This window comes from Miniopterus schreibersii (genome assembly GCF_964146895.1).
Source record: "Miniopterus schreibersii genome assembly, chromosome: 5".
Classification (NCBI taxonomy): Eukaryota; Metazoa; Chordata; class Mammalia; order Chiroptera; family Miniopteridae; genus Miniopterus; species Miniopterus schreibersii.
Window position 1 is genome coordinate 26,472,030 of NC_138106.1, and position 17,554 is coordinate 26,489,583.

The window sequence follows — 17,554 nt, forward strand, 5'->3', positions numbered from 1 at the left end:
ATGTCTTGTGTGTAACCTTGGGAAATTAAACTTTCACTTTGTGTTATTCTATTTGCCAAGTGTTTTTGTTGATGGCATGCCACGTGCAATAAGAGGCCCAAACTTTAAAATTTTTTTTAGTTCAACTCACAACCTGATACTGGACAAATATGTACTGTACAGCCTAGAAGGGGAGATAATTGTGAAAACTCTTAGACCTTTTGCCTCTTCGTATTATTAGTCATTTGGTTTTCCATTAGTTTTCTCCTTAAGACTGTAGATTTTTCTAAACGCCAGAGATCACGCTTTATTCTTATTCTATATACTTAGTGTCATACCTGGCATCAAGGAGAGACTCATAAGTATTTCTGAATTAATAAATCAAAAAGGGTTCTGACAGAAAAAAAGTGAAATCGGAAAGAAAAGTATACTCATAAAGATACAGGACAAGAGTCTCAAGATCTGGGTCATTCTTACTAAATGTTATTCTTGCTAAATGTTACAATGTAGCACAGTATTTTACATACCAGCTGTAAACAGGATGAGCTTCACTGCAAAGAAGAAATCAGCGTGTACAGGACCACACAGTGTATATAAGCAACAGCTAAGCCTCCCTTCTGAGAGAAAGACCTTTGGAGAGGAATCCCCTCTCTTTACTTGCTGCGAGTAAATAAAGCTACCTTAAAACAATCACCTCTCATTTTTTAATACAGCGAGCCCCAAGCAGCGAGCCTCTTGAGTTCAGTAACAAAATCAAGAAAGAACCAGCCTAAATTTTTTCCCTTATAACGGTTGTGGTTTTACGCTCAAATATGATTCTTACTGAGAACTAAGTTACAAAAACAGCAAACAGAATCTGTTTGGAAAAATCTTAGGAGAGGAGAAACGAAGAAATTCAGTTGAGTCTATCCTTTAAAGTTTTGAGTAAATTTCCTATGGTCCTGATACAACTTTTAACAGTAAAATATGTTGAAGTTTTGGTTTTCTGAGATTTATGACGTCTACGGATACTAGGACAGAATCCACCCTAACATAACATGACCTATCTTTCTGTTTCTGCGCTTTTTGTATATTATGCAAACTGGCATCCCTTTCCTGCACCATACAAAATCTGAACTTGGCGTAAATAATTGTATTAAAATATTTTTAGCCTACACTCAGAACCTTTTCCGGTATAACGCCCACCTTCCTCCAATGTTGCGCATGCCCAGTGTGCCCCATGGCTTTGCTCCGCGTTCACGCACCACACTTCTGTCTCCAGGTAAGGGTGTCCTGGAAACTGGGCTACAGTTGGCTGATGCAAACAAAACCCAGGAGGTCCCAAGAGCTTTCGGGTATGTAAACTGGAAAGGGGTGATCAGTATCAGCTCAAAAATTCCCCACGGCCCAGAGCCCAGCACACACAGCAGTTGTTCCCGAGGAAGGGAAGGATGATGGGAGAAGACCAGCAACTACAAGCCCCAGCATGCAGTGCGCAGTCTGGCTCCTGGAAAGAGGCCCGCGGTGCAGCTCTGCCCGGCCTCGGCCCAAATGTGGGCCGAGCGGGAGACGCCGACTGTCGGCCGACCAGATGCTAAGAATGAAGAAGACAGGCGGGGCGCTGTGAGCGACCCCTGAGGTCTCCTATCTTTGACGCTCGCTATTTGGGGAACGGGGGGCTAGCATGTAAGGGGGGTGTGTGTGTAACGGGTCTTTGCGGGCCAGCCAGTTCAGCCCAGACCGGCATTGGACCTCCGCGGTCCTAGAGCCTCCCGCGTGGCCAAGGAACTCTGGAGCCGGATGTGACGTTGCGGCGGAGGAAGAAGGGAGAGGCGGAGCGTGGCGTGGTGACGTCCTCCCAAGATGGCGGAGAGAGAGTGAAGAAACAGTGTCCCCGGTTGGGTTGCTGTAGGTGAGTTCTGTCTTCACTCCCAGCCTACTACCCCCGCTCTTTCCAGACCCTGGGTCGCTGAGGGGCAGGCACCTTGGAGGTCGAGCTCAAGTCGGGACGCAGTTGTTGACGTGGAAAGCCTGGTCGAGGCAGCCCGGTGTTGGCCTTGGCTACCTCTGCTGTGGGAATTTCGGGGAGTGGGAGCTGGGCGAAGGGCAGGGCGGCCAAAGCCGGGAGAGCCGGGCTTTGGTCTTTACTCTCGATGCCACCTGGAGTGGAGAAGGGGTAAGTGAGGAGGGGGCCTCTTCCCGGGGAGGGACGGAAGCTTTGACAGCGCTGGGCCCCGCTCATTCTCCACCCCCCGGGCACGCGCCTCGCCTTTTGGAGCACTGTGTGCACCGCGGAAGCTAACAGGTTTCCGGGATTTGAGAGTTTTAAAGAACTCGTACAGTGTCTTTTCCTCCTCTGTCCCAAGGAATCATTTCTTAATGGTTAACTTTTTTCGTAACATATGTATTTCTACTGAGCTTAAAAGTCTGAAGGTTCAGCTAATGCAAAAGCGAGAAATTTTGTGGTGCTTTTTTTTCCAGCTTGTGGAAGTGTTTTCGTTCATTGTCATTTATTAATGTGTCCAAAGGATTGTGTTAGTTGGCCAAGATGAAACAAAGCTAGAAAGGGCTTATCCCTTCAGCGTTTTTGACCATATCTGTTTGATAAGAATTTTCTGGTGGGGGGATAAAATGAGAACTAACTTTATTCCTGTTCATGTTATGTCCTATGTCACTTCTCCCCTTATCAATTGCTTGGGTGAAACGTTTGATGAAAACTTAGGATTACTGATTTACTGTTTCTTTTTGTTTTTTAGAACAAGGGTAAATTCCATTCTGATATCAAAATGCAGTATTCACATCACTGTGAGCACCTTTTAGAGAGACTGAACAAACAACGGGAAGCAGGTTTTCTTTGTGACTGCACCATAGTGATTGGGGAATTCCAGTTTAAAGCTCATAGGAATGTGCTTGCTTCATTTAGTGAGTATTTTGGTGCCATCTACAGAAGCACTTCTGAGAACAATGTCTTTCTTGATCAGAGTCAGGTGAAGGCAGATGGATTTAAGAAACTGTTGGAGTTTATATACACAGGAACTTTAAACCTTGACAGGTAAAGTACACATTTTATTTCACTTCTAAAAGCTAATCAATAGTCTTAAGAGCAAAAGTAGATTTGTATTTTTTACATTCAGTCCCTGAACTCAGAGTCTTCAAATATTGATATGCACAGTGTTGTTGTTTTCTGTTTGTTTTTTTAAAGAAGTATCCCATAGTTTGATGAACAGACTACTTTTTTTAAGCACAAAAAGCACAGATGTTAATGTGATTAAAGTCTTGTTTCTTACACATTTGATTTACCTACTGAAACAAAGCCTGTGATTTCAGTTATGTAAACTTAAAGATAAAACACAATGAATTTTAAGTGAGGTCTGGTTGCTTTTTGGTTTTTATGTTCCTCTGGTCTTCTCTCTCCCTCGCTTTCTATCTGCTACCTCTTAGGTTGTTTGGGGTGAAGGAGTGTAGATGGAGAAAGAAGGAAGAACTTGTGTTCATTTGATAGTGCTCCCATTTCCAAGTATAAATAGCAGTGTGCGGTGTCTCTTCCTAATCTTGAGTCAGGAAAATAACTTCATTGGAGTATAAATGGCAATGACTCTTGCTATCTCTGTAAAGTTATCAACACTAATGCTTAAGTTGGGTCCAAGGTGCTCAAATGGTTCTGATATGCTGAATACTGTCACTGCACTAACAAGAAGTTGGTACTTTGATAAGAAGGCACTGTGTGTCTCTCATATATAATGATCTATATAATTAGCTTAATACCAATGCATTTATTAGTTCATAGCAGAAAAGGTGGAGTGGATTAAAGGAAGGCGAATACAAATTACCCTTGTTGTCTTTCCTCCATCTCTTATGAAAGTATGAACATAAATAGATGATAATCATCTAACATAGAAAGATTATTGCCTTTAGGATTAGATCTTGCCTGTCAGTAACTATGTCTCTGAGCAAGATGCAACCTCTCTGGGCCTCAGTTTTTCCATCTGTAAAAATGAGATGGTAATAACTACCTTGGTGTTACTGTGAAGATTAAGGATTTACTTGAAGGCCCACCTCCCAATGAACATTAATTTCCCTGGTTTTCTCTCCTCTACCTTCTTTCCATTTAATTCCACATTTCTTGGAGAAAAATTAGGAAAAAAACCATGAAACATCTGAAGTTCTGCCACCCACTGATAACCACTTTTAATATGTCGAAAAATATTTTTTCGTGCTTTTCCAGATGATCTTTATAGATATATACACATTAACATTAAGCAAAGTTGCAGCTTATCATGGAAATACACTTCTTTTAAAAAAGCTAGAATTATGATGTTCATTAATACTTTTGAAAAAGAAACATTCATGCTATTTTGGGATTGTTTTTAAAATGTTGGTGTAATGGAATCTTTGAGTCAGTTCTGTATAAGTTGAATAAAGGAACAGAGCAGTGTCATAGGTTAATCTCATGATAAATTATTTAAATGTACTGAGTAGTTGACTACAGAAGTGCCTCTTATTAAAAATTCAGAATATTTAATATACAATAACCACAAAAACAGTGCATTTTGGTTGCTCTTCAATTTAGTGTTTTCCCTTTCTCAATTAACTTAGTGGGGAAAATCTTGAGTTGATCTGAACACACTGAAGAGCATCTGACTTTGCACTTTCATGCAAAGAACCAATATAAAGAAAAGCCAGATGTTTTGCTCAGTCTTTTTTGGTACATATCTTTCCTGAGGAGTTAGTTGTTTGAGCCCAGCAGCAAATGTGAGAGAAGACTTTACCAAAAATGGGAAGTCTGTGTAATTTTTTTTTTTTAAATATGTCTTTATTGATTTCAGAGAGAGGAAGGGAGAGAGAGCGAGCTGGAAACATCAGTGATGAGAGAGTCATCAATCGGCTGCCTCCTGCCTGTCCTCTGCTGGGGTTCAAGCACACAAGCCAGGCATGTGCCCTTCCCAGGAATCGAACTGTAATCTCCTGGTTCATGGGTTGAAGCTCAACCACTTAGCCATGCCAGCTGGGCTGATATTTCTTAATATCCCTCTTTGTACCACACATGGTGGATGCTCAGTAAATATTGACTGGAATTTGAACAAGGTGACTTGTTAAGTTTTTCTATATAATTCTAATAGGATAAACTTGCTAGCTAACTTGGGGTGATGTCACACACACACACACACACACAACTAGAAGGGTTACAAGAGGGGCACATTCTAAAACCTGTTTCTCCAAGTGTGCATGATGGACCAGCAGCACTGGCATCACCAGGGAGTGTGTGAGAATTGCACACACTCAGGCTCCACCGCAGACTTACTGAATCTGAATCTGCATTAACATGATCCCTTGGTGATTCACTTGCATAGGAAAATTTGAAAAGCACTGTTAAAGTCCTTCACAGGAGGAGGAGAACAGAGGAAGATAATAGGAAACAATTTTTTTTAGACTCTTCCTATTGTCAATCCAGAAAAGTTGGTTGCTATCTGAGGAGGCCTCAGGATGTATGGGAGGAGGCAGTAAGTTGCCAACAGCTACTTTTATGTTCCAGGTATTTTTTTAAAACAGGTAGAAATTTTGCCCTGGCTGGTGTGGCTCAGTTGGTTGAGCACATCATTTTGTGCACCAAGGGATTGCTATTTGATTCCCAGGTTGTGGGCTCAATCCCCATTACAGGGTGTGCAGGAGGCAGCCAATCGATGTTTCTCTCTCCCTCTCTCTCTCTCTAAAATCAATTAAAAAATTTTTAAACAGGTAGAAATTTTAACATTTTATTTTTCTGTAGTGGTACATAGATAGTTAAGAATAACCAAAATTTTTCGTCTTTTCCAGTTCTGTAAGGCTGGAGATTTTTGCCTAAATATTACTGTGAGTGAGCGAATGCATTTTGTAGATTTGTTCTTTTAATTATGTCTTTCTCATCATTCTATTTCATTAGGTCTTTAAAAGACATTGAAATATATGTGCAGCTTTGTTTCAAAAACAGTTTTTCTTTGATCAGAATGTTGTCATTTAGCCTTGTTTCCTTACAGTTGGAATGTTAAAGAAATTCATCAGGCTGCTGACTATCTCAAAGTGGAAGAGGTGGTCACTAAATGTAAAATAAAGATGGAAGATTTTGCTTTTATTGCTAATCCCTCTTCTACAGAGATATCTAGTATTACTGGAAACATTGAATTGAATCAACAGACTTGTCTTCTTACTTTACGAGATTATAACAGTCGGGATAAATCAGAAGTGTCTGCAAATTTAGTTCAGGCAAATCCTAAACAAGGGGCTTTAGCAAAGAAGCCGTCTCAAACTAAAAAGAAGAAGAAGGCCTTCAACTCCCAGAAAACAGGGCCGAATAAAACAGTGCAATATCCCAGCGACATTTTAGAGAATGCATCTGTGGAATTATTCCTAGATGCAAATAAATTGTCCACACCTGTAATAGAACAGGTTGCACAGAGAAATGATCATTCAGAACTCGAGCTGACATCAGTCGTGGAAAATACTTTTCCAGCACAAGATATTGTGCAAACTGTTACAGTGAAACGGAAACGTGGAAAATCACAGCCAAATTGTGCTCTGAAAGAACACTCTATGTCTAATATAGCCAGTGTCAAGAACTCTTATGAGCTGGAGAGCTCTGGGGAAGAGCTGGATCAGAGGTATTCCAAGGCCAAGCCAATGTGTAACACATGTGGGAAAGTGTTTTCAGAAGCCAGCAGCTTAAGAAGGCACATGAGAATACATAAAGGAGTCAAACCTTATGTTTGCCACTTGTGTGGAAAGGCATTTACCCAGTGTAATCAGCTGAAAACCCATGTAAGAACTCATACAGGTAAGACTGATTTGTGGGAGATAAAATTATTTGTATACTGTGACTGAAGTAATACTTTTCTAAAGAATGTATTAATATACAATGTTTACTGTTTCTGAGCAAAATTTGATATATACTTCATAAAAGTATTTAGGATGTTAAACTGTTGAAAATTTCTTTGTAATTGTGAGCAAGTGATTAATGGCTATTTGTCTTATTGTAATTGATACTCTGTAGTCCTAATAGTTGAGCTCTTTATACCATTTTCCCTCATAGTTAAAAAAAGCATAAATTTGGGTCTAGCTTACTAAGTGTTTAACACAAAGATACTAAAACTGATAAAGAGAAAAAAGTAATTACAACTCAAGCCAATTCTCAGATTTTGCCAAAACATCTCACCACCTGATTCCTAGACTTTTGTCAACTTCTGAACATTTATTAGCATTACACAATATTCTTTCCTCAGGTTCAATGTTTACCTTTAATGGTACACTTAAATTTGTACTTTTTAAGATGCAATATATAGTTCTCTTATTGACCACCTTTCACTATTATGAATTAGGAAACACTAATTTCTTTTAACTCTGTTTTCAATGAATCTGGAAGAAGAGATCCTATTTTCTCTTTTATGTCTAGCAATTAACATTTTCTTAATACCGAAACTAGTACTGTTGATGGACTCTTGAAAGCTTATATGACTTAAACAGCTGCAACAAAATATTTCTTTCTAAATATTTATTTTATTTATTTCTTTTAGGTGAGAAGCCATACAAATGTGAATTGTGTGATAAAGGATTTGCTCAGAAATGTCAGCTAGTCTTCCATAGTCGAATGCATCATGGTGAGGAAAAACCCTATAAATGTGATGTATGCAATTTACAGTTTGCAACTTCTAGCAATCTCAAGATTCATGCAAGGTAAAAAAAAACAAAAAAAGTTATTTGATCTTTGAGTCTGTCATTCACCATAGTCTTATTGACTACTATATTAGAATTCAGGACAGTTGAGTTCTAATTGTGGTTCCCCCATATAATATTCTTAACACAATTAAGGAACCACAATGAAGCTGTGGTGGCTGGAGGAAAATAAGTGAGGGAGGGAAATAGGATCAGAATGGTAATAGGTGTCCAGGTGGTATATGGTTTTATAGGCCTTTATAAAACTTTTATTCTTGAGATTGAGAAATAAGTGATGTGATGTTTCTTGCCTTTTAAGAGGATCACTCTGGCCGCTATGAAAAGATTATAGGATTGCAAGAGTAGAAGCAAATTTACCAGTTAGGAAGCTGTAGGTAAAACCCAAGTGAGAGTGATGTTGGTTCAGCTAGAGTGGTGTCAGTGGAAAAGTAGCATTGACATTCTGGATATATTTATAAATGTAAAACAAACAGAATTTGCTGCAGATTGGATGTGGGGTATGAAAGGAAGGAAGGAAAGTTGAGAGTAGGGGAGGGAGGAAGGAAAGAAGGAAGATCAAAGATGATTTTGACATTTTGAACCTGACACCTGAAAAGATGGAATTACCATTAGATGAAATAGAGAAAATTTGTGGATAGAGCATTTTAAGCAGGAGTAAAGGAGTTGCTGGAGTGGAGCTCTGAACATGTTAAATTTTAGATGACTATTAGATATCTGAATGGAGATACACATACAGTACACAACTTGTTATCTAAGTCTGGAATTCAGGGGACTGGTTTGATCTGAAGATATAACTTTGGGAGTCATCACCATGTAACTAGTAGTTAAAGCCATAATACTGGGTGTGGTCTCTAAGAGAATGAATGTGGATAGGAAAGGGATCAAAGGACTGAAGTCATGAGACACTCTTAGTCTGGGAGATGGACATGAACCAGCAAAGGTGACTGGGAAGGAGCAGTCAACAGGAGAAAAACCGGAAGAGTGGGCTGTCCCAGAATCCAAGTGAAGAAATGATTCCAGAAGAGAGTGTTCAGCTTTTGTCAAATTCTGATAGGGAGATGAAGACAGAATTGACTTGGATTTAGCAAAGTGAGAGGTCAGCAGTGCTTCTGACAGAAGCACTATTAGTAGCGGCTAGTAAAGAGATTAGTATGGAGGAAAGGAAAAGTAGAACATTTGGAGACATTCTTGGTAAGTGGGAGCAGAGAAGAGGAGCAGCAAGCGAGGTCAAGGGTCTTTTCTAAGATGGGCTACCTCAATATATGCGCAGGCTGCAGTGCAGGGGTGGGGAGACGAGGTGGAGGAGAGCGCAGGAGTGATGCCACTGAGCCGCAAGGCGGGTATTGGCTTCAGTATACAAATGGGAGTATCTGGGTTTGGATGGGATGACCTGTCACCCTCAGCATTAACAAGAAGGAAAGCAAACTATATAGGCATAGATGCCTATAGGTGCAGAGTTGTGATGGTGGATATTTTCATTGTTTAAAATTTTCTCAGTGAAATAGGAAGCAAAGAAATCAGCTAAGAGTGAGGATGCTGAAGGTTTGAGGAAAGAGTTTTGAAGAGTGAGTGAATGGACAAGTAAAAATAATTGCCAAACCATTGAAACTATTGGTTTTAAATACATATAATTGATCTGTTAAGATGAAATAAAATACTGTATGAAAAGTGCTTGCTATGTAAATTGACCTCCAAATTGTTTTACTTATTTTAGCATATTACTTTATATTTATTTATTAATAGGAAGCATAGTGGAGAGAAGCCATATGTCTGTGATAGATGTGGACAGAGATTTGCCCAAGCCAGCACACTGACCTATCATGTTCGTAGGCATACTGGAGAAAAGCCTTACGTGTGTGATACTTGTGGGAAAGCATTTGCTGTCTCTAGTTCTCTTATCACTCATTCTCGAAAACATACAGGTAAGAATTTGATGTGGAGAGACAGCTTAAAGTAAGGAAAGTTGTAAATAAAAGGGGAAGCTGAGCCTTTACAGAAAATAGATTATAGACTTTGTAGTTACATATCTGTTGTGTTTGTGCTTTTTGAAGCTTTTTATGTTTATGATTTCTAGATAAATGTTAGACATAAAAACACTTAATTTTCTAGAATAATACACGGTGGGTAAAATTATTATCATGTAACATACCCATTAAAATCGGATGATTTTGACAATATGTAAACTTGAGACATATTTTATGACCTTAGAAAAACTCCTTAGTCTCTTGATGTTTCATTTCCCTTGTAGAGTGAAATTAAGGGGTAGGGGTGAGTTTGGGTAGAATGTTGATTTTATAACTTCTTAGGCCTTTTCTTACATAGACATTCTAATATATGTAAATTAAACAGATACTTTAAATGCAAAGTATCAGTTTTGAAAGAAATTCTATTGTTCAAAGGTTTTCATTTTTTATTGGGTACATTTTTAATAGATTTTTTCCTAAATTTTATTCCTTTTTAATAATATAGTAGATAGCAAGAATTGAAATATGGATTGATGAATTTACATGTTTTTAATTATATAAAAATCTAATTTCTTTCCCAGCTCTAGTCTACTGGAAGGACAGTTGCAGAAATAAAGTTTTATTATATGAAAAGCAACAGGTTACATGAACGGTATAATATAATTACTAATACTCATTTCAGTTGGATCACACTAAAAATACCTCTATAATACAATATAAAGAGGTTTTAATTTAAATAATATTTTAGAACAGCTTATTTAGATTATTGTAATTGATAAATATTATATTGGTATAGTACACCACTTCACTTTTATTTTCCATCTAGGTGAAAAACCATACATATGTGGTATTTGTGGGAAAAGTTTTATTTCCTCAGGAGAGCTCAACAAACACTTTCGATCCCATACAGGTCTGTGTTTAGGGAGAACGTATTATTTTTTGTTCTCTCTAATATCTTTTTATGTAAACCTTTGACTTTTAAACCATTATGGACTATGTGGTATCTACTTATACTTTACAGTAATATTTTAATGCATAAATATCACCTTTTTATATGCTTATTTAATTTTTTTGGTTGTTTGGAGTATGAATTAAATTTGGTTAAGAATTGTGTAGAGTTACTAAGACGTATGCCAGATAATCAATAGTTTTTTAAATGATTTGGATTTAATTGCGAAGATATACAAAGAAATGAAAAGGAATTAGTAATAAAATATTAGATTTTATTATTAAACTTCAGTATGCAAGTTTCAGGAATAAATTTTAGTATTGGCATGTTTATTGTAAAAGTTATATGTAAGTAATATGAAGGAAAAATTGAATGTAAAAACAAACAAAGGAAAAGGCCACTTCAGAAATGTGCTGTTCCAACATTTTCTTTTTAAAAATTATCCTTCATAATTCTTGTCTAGAATTGTGTGAGCACCTGGGAAACATAATAAATTTATTGGCAACTTAAGACATCGAACAGTTCTTATTTCAAAAGAATTACAATTTTGTAGCATTTTATTTTGTCAGGTTTTGTTTAAGGGTTTTCTAATTTGTAAGCTACCTAAGAGCAGAAACCATAATTATGCTTTTCTCCCCACTATGTCTCTTAGCCAGGTTCTGGCCTATAATTGCATTCACTAAATGTCTGATAGACATAAAAGAGAGAGTTTGTGGGGGTTTTTTAGTTTAAAATTTCTGTTAATGAAAATGCTCAATGTTCCCTAAAATGGGGATGCTTTACATAAGGTAAAGGAGTGCCTATGTATATAGAAGTTTTTATTTTACTATATTAGAACCAAGTGATTAAAATGCTAATTTGAAACTAAATTTAAACAGTGTAATAATGTTTGCCTTGTGTTCATAAACATTGATATTTTTGTCTTAGCTTCTAAAATATTGAGGTTTTAAACTTTTAACTTATTTTTCAGGAGAAAGACCGTTTATCTGCGAATTATGTGGAAATTCTTACACGGATATTAAAAATTTAAAGAAGCACAAAACAAAAGTTCATTCTGGTAAATGCTTTATGTTTTTTAAAAATTTGGTGCTCTCATATTGGTACTACCTCTTAAAATGTTGAGATGCACATTATAACAGTTTGGATTTTTTTTTTAACTAGATACATATTTGGAAGGTAGCTTTATAATTTGCACATAAGTTCACTCTGAATTTCTTTCATACTGACCTTCTAATAAATATTGAAATATTTTCTCCTTTAAAAGTCTGTTTTATGAACAGTTTCAAAAATGAAGGACTATAGAAGCAAACTTGTGTATCACTATTTCCTGTTCTAGCATCTGCGTTGCCTAGTTTAGTGCAGTTATATGAAGAGAGGGCTATCATGAACACTAATCCAGATAGATATATATAAAAGGAAGTGGGAAGTCCCAAACTGTTATAATACATAAAAATAGAAAGTCAGAATACAAAATTTTAAGTCCATTGCTTAAAATGAATCCTTGAAAAAGTTTCACTGTGCTTACCATTTTCTTCTGTCATGATTAGAAACAAAACAAACCACCAGGCTTCTTCAGTGTGTAAAAATGATAGTGAGTCTTTGATAGTAAAGACATAAGGATTTAGTTAGTAACATCTGAAGACTACATTGAGTCATTAATTCAACAAAAAGTTATTAAAAACCTCTAAAGTACACATAACTGCAGGGTATATGAAGTTGAACAAGGAGATCTTCAGAGAACTTATAATCTGAGGCGGGAGACCAGAAATCTAAGTAATATGATTCCAAGACAAAATGTAGGCTATACTAGACACACAGAAGTGCTAAAGAAGAGAGTAAGTACTTCTGAGGCATCGCAAAAGCTTAATCCTGGGGAACTTGAAGGACGGAGAAGAGTTCAGAGGATGGAAATAGAAAGGAAGGGTTCATTCCAGGCAATATTGCGAAGAGAGTCACTGGGACAGGAAAGTGTAGGCTGTATTCTTGGCTGGTTGAACTGAAGAGTATTCTGCAAGAACTGAGGTATAATTTTATAAAAGCAAATACACAGTTTTATCTAATGAAGATAGTGAGATTGAAATCATGTCAATACTTTGGATTGTCAGCAGCATGGTAAAGCTGGTGGAAAATTTGAAATGTGTCACAAGACAATATATGAAACATTGACAAATGAGTGATAAAATAGATACGAAAGAACTCACCCCGGACTAGAATAATAAGTCCATTTTTGTCGTGGAGTCGGTGTGCGAACCTAGTCTTGAAGCCCATATCGGGCTTGTATAGATAATGAGCGCAGTTCAGCAAAAGAGAAATAGCTTCAGTAAAGGTGTGGTGGTTGGAATGCAAGTTCTGGGAATGGTAAGGGTTTTTGTTTTTAAAAATAGTATAATTTTTTTCCCCTTCCATTTCAGGGACAGATAAAATTCTAGATTCTAGTATAGAGGATCATCCCTTAAGTGAACAAGATTCCATACAAAAAAGCCCTTTGTCAGAAACTTTGGATGTGAAGCCTTCTGATATGACTTTGCCACTAGCCCTTCCACTTGGGACTGAGGACCACCACATGCTTCTGCCTGTCACAGATAATCAGTCTCCCACATCAGATACATTGTTGAGGTCAACTGTGAATGGGTATTCAGAACCACAATTGATTTTTTTACAACAATTATACTGACTTTGTGAGAGGAATATGGAATCGCTAAGACATCTCTGGTAGTTAACAAGCACCTCTAGTAAGGTGCATATATATTCATCGTAAATTACCATTCATTTGAGTTGTGGCCGTTTTTCCTTCACTGAAGTAAAGGCACCTGATGCTGCGCCATACCTGCAATGCCTTTTTGAGTTTTGGCTTTTATGTCTAGATTATACATGCAGCTTTTTAAGAAATTAATTGTACTACAGTAGCACTATTTGGGGTGGTTAAGTTTCATTTTCTTTTAGAGCTGCCTAAGTTCCATTTTTATTTTGCGTTTTAGAATTGTCTTTCATTTATTGAAGTGGAATCTGTCAGTTTATATGATTCAGTTTTGACCTGTGGCATTTAAATTTTTCTTCCCTCAACATTTAAGCAAAATCAGTGATGGTGTCAGCCCAAGAGTGTTGCTGTTACTAAGCTCCATAGGCCAATACATAAACTATGAGGGAAAAAATAAAATTTCATTATTTCTGCCTAAGGAAATTTAGGTACTGCATAAGAATTATGCTATTTCTCTATTAATATATTCCATTGGAGGTAACTTTTCTAATGAAACAAAAAGAAAAGCTGGAAAAATTGTACATAAATTTTTGTTCATTTTAGAACTCAGTCTTCTGGAGAAAACCAGTGGTCAGTATTTTTTATTTGAGTTACCTGAGACTACATTATTAAAATAAATTTAAATAGCTATTTGGTATTTTTACCTTGTTACAGGACAGGTTCAAAATTTGATTCAGGTTATGTTTTAATAGGTTTCTAGATTACTGAAGATGAGGAAAATATACTGAGTTTTTAAAAATGTTAATAAGCCTCTTTTATACCTGTTATGCACTTTTTAAAATATTAAATTCTAAAAAGAATTTTCTAAATATAAACTTAATGCATACTATAAATTCTTGGCTTCTGATTGATACATTATATTACATAGATTTAAGAAATTAACTTCAATTTAAGTAAACATTTGAGTTACCAGAAAGCCAGTTTATTAAACATTTTATATTTGAGTGCTCTATAAGTTTTGAGTTTTAAAATTTTATAACAAACCACAACATTTGGTGGTTGTTTGTAACTTCACAGTAGCCCTTTTCCTAACTAATGAACGTAGAAAATTCAGTATTCTGATATTTGCTACCACTCTTCCCCGTCCTACTTTTCCCACATACTGATTTATTTTACTGCCTGATCTTTGGACATTAAATTATCAGTTTCACAGTCAATTCCTATACTGCTGATCAAACACCATGGTGACATTATATTTTATTTCTGCCATGCATTAGTTGTGGCTTGTTTTTGGTTTTAAACTACACCTTTAATAAAGTTAATGTATTTTCTATTGGTATTGATTTCTTTAATTGTATTTTCTCTGGGGTCCTGGTTATAGGAACCAACTAGAGGACATAATAAAACTACTTCATTCTTGTGAACTGTAGAAATTGTCACCTTTTCACAGCACACTCAGCATTTTTATAATAAATTGCCACCAGTGGGATTGACTTAATTGAACAGTTTGAAATATTGCCTTATATTTCCATCAAACAGTATTTAATTATTTATCTTAGAAATCTCGTTATGCATGTGTATTAACTTATTGTACTGGGCTTAAATCCAATTCATAGAGTTATAAAATGTTCAACTAGTCTATTCTGGCTTAAATTCAATAGGGATTTATTGAAATGTGAAGATTTTAAAGAAAATTAAAAGATTCAGCCTCTTTAAGAAGTCTGCTGAAATGGAGAGGTGGTTTAATTCACATCTTCATTAATCCAAGCATCTAATGAACAAAATTTCTTTTTAAAAACACTACAGTGATGTCATAATTCTATGAGGGCATTAGTTACCAAATTTCCTTTAATATGGTAATTAGTATTTTTGCCTTTGCATAGATTAGCCTTCAAATTTTTTATTTTTAGTATTATTGGATTGGAGTGGTTATAGTTGATTTACTGTGGTTTTTTTTTTTGTTTTTTTTTTTATCACACCTGCTTCTTAAATAAATTTATTTTAAATTGGGATGGCTTGATGCTTTTCTAGAATGACAGGTAAAGAAAGATTGAAGACTGAATATCCTGTCTTGTCGTTCTTCTCATAATGCCATCCTGTTCTTTATCATAACATATATATTTTTTAGTTGTATCTGCTATCATTCTAACACTCATAATTATCATTTTAGTTGCACTCAATTTTAAATATAATGCAGTGTCTGAGAAAGGTCTGTTCTTATTTAAGTATTACTAAGTTTTTTTAAAGTGTTTAGGATGCTGAAGATCTTACTCAAAAACAAATTATTTTCTGAATTTTGTTTTATATTTGTATTAGATTTTTCCTACTGTACTGTTAGAGATTAGACTTTTTAAGAGAAACCATAGGTTATATATCAATGATTTTTTGCTGTTTTAAATGGCACATGTCTTATGTTTAATTTCATAGGAGGATTTTGTTAGAGAACTTTTAAAAATTGTTTTATTTTTTTTCTAAAAAGTTTATCAGTTATATTGCTACAATAGTTTATAATTTTTCTGTATGTATTCTACAGAAATTGTGCAAATGAGTAGTTGAAACATACTCATATAAAGACAATATATGTGTACTTGTGTTTTAAATATCCAAGAAAAATATTCTAACATTTGATGCGTATCAGAAACATTTATAGAATAATGCTATCCAAGCCCCACCTCACCTAGGCCTACTGAATCAGACAGTCTTCGGGACATAATATGTGCTGGCAAAGCCTCACAGTTTATTTTAATGTATGCTGCACATTGAGAACTATTATCCTAAATATTTCTTTATGTTCATTTGGGAGGCATTTATAAATGAAGCTCTTGATACAACTTTCTATCTTTTACTCAGAGATTTTGAGTTGGTAGACCTTAGCTAGAAATACCACCAAGTAAAAAGAAATTGTATTTTGCTGCATTGTCTATAAATTCTACATTTTTACTCATTATTTATGAACAATATTAAGGTTTTAAAAATATTTATATCTATTGATTTCAGAGAGGAAGGGGGAGAGAGAGAGAAACATCAATGACGAGATGAGAGAGTCATTGATCGGCTGCCTCCTGCACACTTCTCATGCCCCAACCAGGGATCAAGCCCACAACCTGGGCATGTACCCCTGACCAGGAATTGAACTGCTATCTCCTGGATCCTAGGTCAATGCTCAGTGGCTAAGCCACACCTGGCTGGGCGGAGCATTAATTTCTTGAGACAGTAATATGGTTTACTCTTCTGTCTTCTGCAACCCCTGCCCCCTTTCATTCAGAGAAATTTGGTTGATTTGTTAAGGGAATTAAATAATTATAGAACTAGTAACCATTCAGAAATAGGGTATTCAGTTTCAAGAAGAATAGATTAAATTACACACTGATGTGAACAGATATTTGGATTAAAATAATCTGGCTAAAAATGCTGGAAAATTAATGAAATTACCAGCAGGGAGAGGTTCTTGTCCCCACATGTTGCTCTTGGGAGTGGAATTCTCAAGATATCCCGAGAAAAGGAATTTTCTGAGACTCGCACAGGCAGATGAAATACTGTAGAAAGCTTTATTTTCGTGGAATTACACCCCTGAGTTTCCAAGGTCCCATTTCCCTTTGTCCCACCAAGGAAGAAGTGTAGCTGTGGCTTCAATAGGGCTAAAATAAAAGCCTGTGTCCAGAGTCTCCATTCCATATTAAGGCATAGTACAGGCTTGCATCAGGCTAGTTTAGTTTGTGTTCCCAGCTTCAGCCCATCAGTCTATTGCATGTGGGCCATGTGGCTGCAGAGGGAACACAGGCTGGTACAAAGCCAAAGGAACCAGGGAGCCAAGAGCCACAAGCCAAGAGAGTCAAAAGAGCACACTCCTTTGGGGGATTATGTATCCCAAAATTTTCCCAGGCTTGCATTGGCTCCACCTTTTCTAGCCAATGATTTCTGTTCCCAGATTTGACAAGTACCTTCTATAGGTCACCCCAACTTCACTGCACATGGGTCCACCCTCTGCTTTGTCCAGTCCCTTCCGCCAGCAATCTGCAGGGGATGGGAAGGTGGCTCCCTGGGGAGTGTGAAATTGCAGTTTCCTGGTGAAGCTTCCCAGGTGACATACCTATAATGCCTGGCCTCCCTTTTGCTCCTTTTCTGTTATTAGTAACTGGCTAATTACAACAGTATCAAAATCAGAATACATAAAGCTACAAAGATAATTACACCCTTAAGTTTGCAGTCAAACGGGAAAGACAGTCCTGAATATAGCAATAAAACAAGAGTGTCGAATGCTACAGGAGAGGAAGGCAAGAA

At 36.5% G+C, this 17,554-nt stretch overlaps 1 protein-coding gene across 1 annotated transcript; it reads left to right on the plus strand.

The window, feature by feature from the left end:
- The first annotated feature begins 1,178 nt into the window (after window positions 1-1,178).
- On the plus strand, window positions 1,179-14,612 carry MYNN (myoneurin). The gene is made up of 8 exons (XM_081137815.1): window positions 1,179-1,870; window positions 2,715-3,010; window positions 5,973-6,766; window positions 7,503-7,662; window positions 9,406-9,584; window positions 10,453-10,536; window positions 11,546-11,632; window positions 12,987-14,612. The coding sequence occupies exons 2-8, from the start codon at window positions 2,745-2,747 to the stop codon at window positions 13,247-13,249; spliced, it is 1,833 nt and encodes a 610-aa protein (XP_080993941.1). The 5' UTR covers window positions 1,179-1,870; window positions 2,715-2,744; the 3' UTR covers window positions 13,250-14,612.
- Window positions 14,613-17,554: the final 2,942 nt, after the last annotated feature.

Excerpts from the sequence above, each read along its gene's own strand:
- MYNN (XM_081137815.1), top strand. The coding sequence starts at position 2,745 with ATGCAGTATTCACATCACTGTGAGCACCTTTTAGAGAGACTGAACAAA. Across the intron at positions 7,663-9,405 it reads AATCTCAAGATTCATGCAAG|GAAGCATAGTGGAGAGAAGC; the intron begins GTAAAAAAAAAC and ends ATTTATTAATAG. Across the intron at positions 10,537-11,545 it reads ACACTTTCGATCCCATACAG|GAGAAAGACCGTTTATCTGC; the intron begins GTCTGTGTTTAG and ends CTTATTTTTCAG.